At 40.4% G+C, this 9,440-nt stretch overlaps 1 protein-coding gene across 3 annotated transcripts in view; it reads left to right on the top strand.

Annotated features, from left to right (window-relative positions):
* The window catches only part of LOC116841690 (calpain-C), a 49,699-nt gene that overhangs the window by 20,151 nt on the left and 20,108 nt on the right, over nucleotides 1-9,440 (top strand). For all 3 annotated transcript variants that reach the window (XM_032809946.1, XM_032809943.1, XM_032809945.1), the window contains 2 exons: nucleotides 1,281-1,424; nucleotides 4,581-4,650. In XM_032809946.1, the coding sequence (XP_032665837.1) occupies nucleotides 1,281-1,424; nucleotides 4,581-4,650 (214 nt within the window). The remainder of the gene's footprint in view (nucleotides 1-1,280; nucleotides 1,425-4,580; nucleotides 4,651-9,440) is intronic.

The following is a 9,440-nucleotide window of genomic DNA, read 5'->3' as shown; positions in this document are numbered from 1 at the left end:
ATATATATATATATATATATATATATATATATATATATATATATATATATATATAAGTATATAACAATATTTTATTTACAACATACGGAAAATAATTAAACGATAATAAAAGCCTGTATACGTTAAAAATAAAAATTGTTCTTATCCTTATTTAAAATGAAGAAAAAGATGAAGCAACGCTGCTGTGTTTACAGAGCTATGAGTTTTCTTGAAGACGTCTCCATTTTGTTAGGAAGATCTTTGAAATTCTCTAAACCGGGATAAACCGGCACGGTCGAATCCGGGAAAAATCGGCGTGCCAGATAATATTTGATAAAATCCGGAACATACAGTCGGGATAACCGAGACGTCTGGTCATCTTACGAGCCGCTCTCAACGTCAGAGAGTTCCGTCGAGAGATTTGTTGGGGTTTAACGAGCTGCGTCGACCGGGGCCACATCTAAAATGTTCAGCAGAAGTTTCCGAAGCACTCCGACGATGCATGGATTTATTTTCGACGACTCTTGCGGGCGAGCTTCCTCGGCATGTATCGTATCAGTAGCGCGTAGAAACGCGCGGACATGTACGCAGCGCTTTCTCACCGAAAGTCGCGCGATTCGCGAGATACTAAATTCCGCCGAAAGCGCGTCCCACAAACGCGTGGATTTATTTCCCGGGTTTCCCGCCGAGTTTTCCTGACGTGTCGTCGCGGCCGCGTTACATCTCGCGCGTGGGAACGCGCAATTTAAACGTCGACGTTTGCTGATGCGCATTATTAATCGTCGCGAGAAATGGCTTCGCGAGTACTTCGGGAGAGTTTTCAAACGTCTCTTACCTAAGATTGCGCCTTAATTGCGAGAGCACAGATGGAGAGAAGAATGAAGAGACGATACGCGGACCAGAGGTACTGTTAAATTCTCACCCTCTATTAGTAATGAGCCATTAATATTAATTAAGTAGCGTAATCTCTCTTAACTCAGCCTACCTAGGAAGCTCCTCGTTGAGAGGATATCGAGTCTTTGTTTCGGCGCACACGCCTAAATAGCTGTTTCTGCGAAATTTTGCGCGTTATAATTAAAAGGATAACTATCACGACGCTTTGTTTTTCGATCGAGATCGAGGGATGAAGTAGATCGCATTGTAATTGCGATCGTGACTACGCGAGCGAACTTGAAGCTTACTTCTTCTTTGTCATGGACGAAGATGTAATTTTAACAGCGCTGTCGCGACGGGGATTCCGTCTCTGCTTGTCGATTTCTGACCCGGTTGAATTAATCGAGGACCACTCGTTTGCTTCCCAGGACGTGATGAGCGAGTACGAACGAATCAAGCGTTCGTGCTTGAAACGAGGCGAGCTCTGGGAGGATCCAGAATTTCCGGCGACGCAGGCGTCGGTCTTTTATCATCAGACACCTCCGTTCCAGTTCCAATGGAAAAGGCCGAAGGTAAAGTGACCATTTCTTTTTTTAATGCGCTCGTTGTGCGCGACGCTTTAAATTCTCCTGACGGACCAGGTGATACACACATACGCGACGCATTAGTTAAGCTGGATTATTAAGATTTAGATAATGCAGCCGGTTTAGAGGATTATCAATTTCGATACATTTTTTCTATGCAGTTAATTGATACGTATGCGGGGAGAGTTTTGCGGTGAAAGTTACTGCAAAGTTTCGTAACCGAGTAATAGAACGACATTCTGTAATAATTGGCTAATCCTTTCCTTTTATATGTGTTGCCACTTATATTTAATTTAAAGTGAATTATTTTGCTGTTGAGAAATCTGTTATGTTTTTAACAAAATTTACTGTTCCTTAGCAATATACACCTTATTGACGGTTAAATCGGTCGCACTACTGGAAACACAATAAAATTGAAGAGAATTTATATGAAAAAAACTGTGATATATTCTCTCCATGTATCATAAATTATTTGAGGAATCGTAGTGAAGGCTCCGTACTTCTTTAAAGAATTTAATAAAATGCCAGAAAGAGATATTTGTGACAGTGGCGATGATTAACATTTAGCATAGTAGGCAAGCCTGTTGAGTTGACATAAATTTATTCTTTATCTCTTATTGCTGGTGATCTTCACAGGAATTGCCGAAGTATGTAAAGTAAATAATTAAACACGTAATAATCTTGTTGGAGATGTGTATATATGACATATGACGTGTCTCTCTCATTTGTACTTTTTTTTTGCTCGTTTCGTTACTCAGTTCGCAGAAATTAATTTAGATAAGCAACTTTATGATCCGGAGACAGTCTTTGTTAAAAGTAGCTTATTATGATACCTTCTTTCTTTTTCTTTGACGAGAACAAGACAGTTAAAAGTTGGCTCACTGTTTCATCGTCTGTTTGATAAGCGATCCGGTTGTTCCTCCGGGAACAGTCTGGAACTAAACTGGCTTGCTCGGTTCGCTCCAGTTCGTAAGGAACGGAAAGAGACGCGTCATACGTGGAGGGTTTAGGAACCGTAACGAAAACAGTTCGCAACCTTGACACGCGGCTTCTCTCTGTCTCCTGTGTGCTTATAATTTGTGGAACAACGCGTTTTCTGGTTGGGACTTAACGGAACCGCTCATCAAGCGTCGAACCACGGCTTTCTGCCGTCCCCGACTAATTATTTTACTTATACTTGTGTTTTTGCACACTTAACGATTATTTTCGCATCGCTTCACAAATCACTCGAGGTATACCCCGACTTCTACAACGTCTAATCTTCTCGTAATTATCCGGAGAATCACTACTTTAATCTAAATTATCTTTTTTATATATTTTAGATACTACTTATATGTTAGGAACTGAAATGTGCTGTTAAAAAATTTTCTGTATTTCTGCGAAATTTACTATGTCCCTTGGCAAGATAGACCTAGATTTTGATTGATTGATTTTGATTTTACGATTGACTAATTTATCAATTCGTCGGATCGACGGTCCCCTCGGCCTGTTACTCCTCTCGGATGGAACGGGATCTTTCCAGGATCCAGTGTGCAGTCGCGGTTTTAGAATATCGCGGCGGGAATCGGCCGACCGGGATCAACGATCGTGCGGCGTCGTGATTACGCAACCTGCACGATGAGACGAGAAACGAGCGGGTGAGCGAGTGAGCGAGCGAGTAAGCGAGCGGCAGGTGAAGCCGACGACGCGTAACCGAGGTCTTTTCTGCTTACCGAACGAGATTGCGTGGCGCACGCCGCCACGTACAATATTCGCAATAAAAGTCATTGACAGCCGTGCATATGCACATATTCCTAAGACAAGGTCGGCGATCGCGTGGAGCGCCTCGCGTGTATTGTCGCGCTTTTAACACCGTCACCGACGATCGCTCTCTCAGCGCGCCTTGCTGATCCGAGTCACGATCGCGCGCGTCAACCGGAAATACGCGCCGAAAGAGGCTGGTATTATCGCGGGATGCACAATGCGTAGAACAGTTATTTAATACGGCGGCGTACCGATTATTGCGACACGACGCGGCACTTCGCGGCCGTTAATGCCTGGCATTTTTTCACTTGGCACAAGGTAACGCAGTCACCTGTGAGGAGGTGGGAACCGCCATTTTATCGAATAATTATTTCCCCCGCCGCGCCCATTGTAATTGCGTTTCAGCAGAAGTGAGCGGGAGATGTGTGTTTCGCAAAACCTTCACTACTGCATATTAAATTAATTATTAGTCGATTATTGGGAATTAAACGAAAATCACGGCGAAGAGTTGCGACTCGATGTCTCATCAGTTGCGAGGAAATTGCAAATTGAGGATTGCGCGAATCGGTTAATTGCCATTTCGTAAACGAGGAATCAGACAAAGAAGAATCCACGCGGCTGAAGCCCGGAAACCCCGGAAACTCTAATATACACATAATGTTATTATCATTAACATTACAGTAGAATTGAATAAAAAAATTATTTTCTTGACCGTGATTTATAGTAATTATTTATTTATGTATTTATAATTGAAAATATCAAATATTTTTTCTTAGTGCAAAACAATCGACAAAAAATAGAAACGACATTATTCGAAATGTTTGGAAAAAGTTCTTCCAGAAAAACATGCGAATTAATAAGAGTTTTTTTCTTCACGGAGAAAAATAATTTGCTGGCAAATTTTCTGCTGGTCTAGCAAAATCTTTTCGTTATTATATGGACAGAAAAAAGATTTGCTAAAAGTACTAATCAGTATTTGCTGGATATAATTTGCTGAAACTACAAATTATTTTGCTATAAAAACCATGATGGTTTATATAAGCAGTTGCAGTTTTGCTCCGATAGCAAATAAATTTGCTAAGGATAAATTATTTTGCATCAATAGCAAATTAACGTGATTCTTAGGACAAATACATTCAACAGATTTTTTCTATCCTGGCAACGAAACTACTTTTGCTCTGATAACGAATAATTCATAAAATTAGTTACATCAACTAAATTTTTTTGATATCAGTACGAATATGCAGTGGCAACGACGACTTTGCTAAAAGAGCAAAATTATTTTTCTCCATGTTTACTTTAGTTTTCAAATGAATACAAATTTGTTTCTTTCACCGTCAGCGATTCTATTGAAATTGGCAAAAATGTGCGAAGAAATCCAAGATATTTCTTCTGTTTCAGGAATTGTGCAATCGGCCGATCTTCGTCAGCGATGCACCGGCCCAGTTCGACGTCATTCCCGGGAAAATGGGTGAGTGTCGTTTATTATATATTTGCGGGTGAGATAATTATATCGGAACACACAGCGAGCGAGATACGTGCGCGAGAGCGACGTATTCTAAAAAGGAAACCGAGGTGACCGAGGGCAAAGCGCGCATAAATAAACGCCGCACGAAAGGCATCCAGAAATAATGGAACTGGTCGTTCCGCTTTTGCCTATCCTCTTTGCCCCGGCAGCGCGCGGAATTCTCTCGATAGACGTAATGATACGTTGTGCTCTTGCGCGTGTCTGAAAACCTTGGCTTCTTCCTAACTCCTCCTTACGAGAAGCAGGAAAGGTTACGCGAGTTCACTACGAGTCTCGCGGTGATCGGATATTAAAGCCTCACGCACACATGCTCGTTATCTGGTGTCCGACTGAGAGTCGATTTTGTAATCCTTTAGCCGGATTACTATTTAACAATACTGATCGCACAATGCGAGCTATCGGAGAAACATTAATCTTGCATTATGAAGAATATTTGAATAGAATAGAATAGGATACTGTGATTTATTATGCTCTAGGGTAATATCCTATCAGAGCAACACGCAAGCACAAGAAGATCCCATTAATGCTGTCCCACTTCCTAGGATAGTGACGTGTGAAATTTTCGATCAGGGCATTACATCATGAATATTCATACATCATGACTGTTGATTATTCGAGAAAGCGACAATTCAAGCAAATAATCAACACAAACGGGACAGCATTGATGGAGATTCCTGTACAAGTAATATTAATACCGAGGGACAAACAGTCATCTCGCAGAAGAAAAAAGAAACATAAAAAAATAGAAGATCAGTGATACGAACAAAGTATAAATAGGACGAAAAGAAGAGAAGTTTTCGAATATACAGAATGATAATTATGAAAGAAATCAATGCAAGAAATTGCAATAGGAACATAAAGATGCGAAATGAAAGGGTAAGAGATAAATGGCAATATGATGAGGCATACTGTGAATAACAATTTGCTCCGAGAAACAGATTTTATTTCCAAATTGTGCGACGACATTGTGCACTTGTCGATTATGATTAGGGCGTCATTCGGGCAAGGGAGACAGAAAAAGAGAGAGAGGGAGATCCTAAGTATTCGAAGTTAGCGTACGGCAAACTTCTAATGACGCAATTACCTGACACCGTCTCGAGTGGAGAACCTCATCCGCTATCTTCACGGCCGAAAGAGCGCGAAAGCACACGAACCCTGAAATTACCTCGGTAACCTTTGACGAACGTGAGAGATAACACGTGGTCGCCTCCACGAGCGGCACGGGTCGAAGTTGTTCTTTTTTCGCATCTGAAGAAGGGGGTTGAGATGATATATTACTGTCGCAGTTTCTGTACTTCGTAAACAACGATCCGCAAAATATTCTGTTTGTGTCGCTTCGAAAATATTCGACAAACTTTAACGCGCAGTTCAGAACACGTGATTTAATAGCGTGCGAAAGATGCTTTTTAGGAGGGCGAGGAGATTGTGAGAATTCATTTGTAAGGTGATAAATACAATGAATACGATATTATCACGGAAAGAATATTACAATTCATATATATTTTTTTTCGTATAAATTCTTTTCAGTTTTGGCATAAGTTTCTAGTGATGCAGGAGTAAACCGTCAGTAAGGTCTATCTTTTTGAGAAACAGAGTAAATTTTGCGAGAAACATAGCACATTTTTTAATAACATATTTTAGTTTCTAAAAATGTAATAGTACAAAGTATAACAGCATGTTTCTATAAGTAGCATATAAGAAATGAAGGGATAGATTGGGAGATAAATTATTAAAATTATATTAATTATTAGGAGAAAGATACAAAAAATATTCGGTGAATACTAATAATAATAAAGAGATTTACTTAATTTATTTTTAATTTCTTAGATATCTTTTCTCTCTATGTAATCAATTACTGCGGAATGTCGATTTGCTTCTTAGTTACAAAATTCCACAGTAATTTTTACTGTAAAAAATATCCGCGAAGAAGTGTGTGGAAGAAGTTTTTTTAGAAAAATATGTAAAGTAACTAAGGCGAAAAAAGTTGAAACGTTTTTCTGCGATATTGGTATTAGGACATCGTTGTACAATTTTTTACTTAAAAGAGAATTAAATTATATTATAATGATACAAAAATATCGATATTTCTTTGCTCTGTCTAAATTATATGCGTGCGAACTATAATTGTGGCGGATGATACCAATTAAGACAGTCCTTTGCGCAGCCATGATCTCTCAAACGATCAAATATTATATCACGATTAGCGGTTGACGCAATTAGTATTTGCGATGAAGTAGGCTAATGAGGATGACGTTGGTGGTGTGTAATCGCGGTCGAAAGCGATCGGGTTCCGACAGACGCAATATTTGATAAATGCGTTCGGGATTGCCGCGTGTATTAATTAAATTAGAAAGTCGTGCGCGTTCCGTGTGCCAGATATGTAAACGTCCTGTAATTCATTTGAAAACTTATTCTGCAGCGCTAATTGCGCCAGGTCGTGAAAATAGTAACACTTGCTAAATGTTACGTGTCGTTACTAAACGTCGGAATTATCTTCCTGAACGCGCGCGGGGCGAGATAGTGCGAATAAAACAATATAATGGCTCTTGGCTTGGAGCTCGGTTTGGCTTGGCTCGTTGTATCAACCGCGAGGTCCCCGTGCGAAAGTTTGCGTCCAGACGAAGTGTTTCACTTCAGATCTCCGATCGCTATCGGCGAACGTGAGGACAGGAAATCAAACTAGTTCTCGGCTCGATGGCGACATGCTGGGTTGACGCACCGGGAAATACGCCCGATGGCTGTTTTTTCTTATACAAGGCAATCATCATAACGAAGTTTCACATTCCCGCGAGGAGAAATCTTTCTCTAATCTTTCGTCTCTTTGCGCGCGATCGCGGGGAACGAGCGATCGAGTTGCGCAAATCGCGTCTACCTCTGCCGTCGCGTGCGGCATTGCAATTATGCGCTCTTCTCATTTCAGAATTGCAGCGTGAATGGAACGACCAAACATACGTGGCATGACGTGTAATTTGCTTATTTAAGTGCAGGTGTTTGAATAGCTGAAAAATAAAGGTTTTTCACGAATTTTTTATTTTTTTTAAAGAAACGTATAATGGTATCAATATATAGTTTTGATTTTGCTATTTATTATTGGGCGAAAAACTTGGGCGATGAATTTCAACCTTTTTTAAATAAAACATTTTTTTATACTTGATAATGATAAATAGTGTATTCAAAACTTTACACATTGATATGTTTATTCATTTTTTCGAAAAAAATTCGTAAAAGCCTTCTATTTCTTTGGTTATCTAAACGAGAGCCTCAAAAGCGAAATTGGACGTAAATAACAAGATGGGATCATTTATGACTCCAGCATTTCTTGAGTTTATATTTTTTTCCTGCATATTAAAATTTATATAAATAAACAGAAACTTTGCACAAGAACACATTTTCTTATTGTATAAAAAATATATAACGGATGGGATCATCGTTGATCCCATCTTGTGGTTTAAGGTTCAATTGTCTATATTACATCGTCGAGGCGAACTTTTTGGTTAAAAACGAGCTTTTCTAGTTTGTCGTGCCATTTGTTTTTCTTTTTTATTTAATCGTATAGCGCCAAGATGCGCTGATCGTAACGAGTCGCGATAGTGATCTCGCTTTCCTCCGGCTTTGCTCTCTATCTTCTGATGGCCGCCACTGCTCCACGGAAAATTAAAACGAAACGCGACTCTACCTCGGTCGCGGGCTAATGCAGCGTGGAACGTTTTCCCCGCGACGTAATCCCTCCCGAGGCACGAGTATAATTCACGAGTTGATCGCGCCGCCGGAAGTCGAGCGCCCTCGAGTAAAGCCGCGCATTCCTCAAAGTATAACTGCGCTTGCTATAGCGCGCACGAGACGTGTCCCGTTAACGTGTGCGCAAGTAACAGCGCGCACAGCCGGCCGCGGGATGACGACACGTAATGATTTATACCGACCTACATTGCGACACTGCAAATTCGGTGCCGATTCGCTTACCTACGTGGCCTTGCGAGCGATGCAAGTGTGCTTGTAGATCGATCGACAGTTGATCGTGAGGGAGAGCGACACGTCAAAGTGCTTCGTGTCGGATGAAGCGCAACGTCATTTACGAGAGATTAAGGCGTTGCTCCCTTAAAGTGAATCAAATATTTCTGATTGAATCCGAAGGAATATTTCACCGTTATCTTAGTGGGATTCACGGAGATTTTCGAGAAAATACTCCCGGTTTACTGCTGCGTCCTATATTTATCTTATCTGATTTTGGCAAGTGGAAGTAAGATTTCACTGCAAAATCTGTAGTACACAAATTCGTTACACGCTGTACGAAATGCAGGTTTCCGTGCGAGGAAAGAATTTGCTAGCAAAAATTACAATAGAGAGAATTTAAGAAGTAAATCGATATTCTGCTATAATTTACGATCTTTTCAATATATGTATACGAGGGTGGTCTGAAAAGTTTCCGACCTCAACGTGAAGATAGCAGCACTTGTAAATAAAAGCTAGTGAATTTCGTTGTTCATCTGTTGACAGTTACTCACCGAAGTTTCAGCCATTTTGGACTCGCAGTTGTTATGTAACAGTCGTTTGAGTAAGTTGATGTGAGTGTTTTTGTGAAAATGGACAAAATCGAGTATCGAGCTGTCATTAAATATTTGTTTTTGAAAGGCAATACGCCTACGCAAATCAAAGATGAGTTGGATTCTGTGTATGGGGACTCTGCACCATCATTTACGACAGTGAAATTTTGGGCCGCTGAATTTAAACGTGGC

The sequence above is a fragment of the Odontomachus brunneus genome, unplaced genomic scaffold (assembly GCF_010583005.1).
Source record: "Odontomachus brunneus isolate Ranch 3 - 2012 unplaced genomic scaffold, Obru_v1 Obru_scaffold_017, whole genome shotgun sequence".
NCBI classification, from domain to species: Eukaryota; Metazoa; Arthropoda; class Insecta; order Hymenoptera; family Formicidae; genus Odontomachus; species Odontomachus brunneus.
The sequence above is the reverse complement of the archived record's forward strand: the minus strand, read 5'-3'. Positions and strand labels throughout refer to the sequence as shown.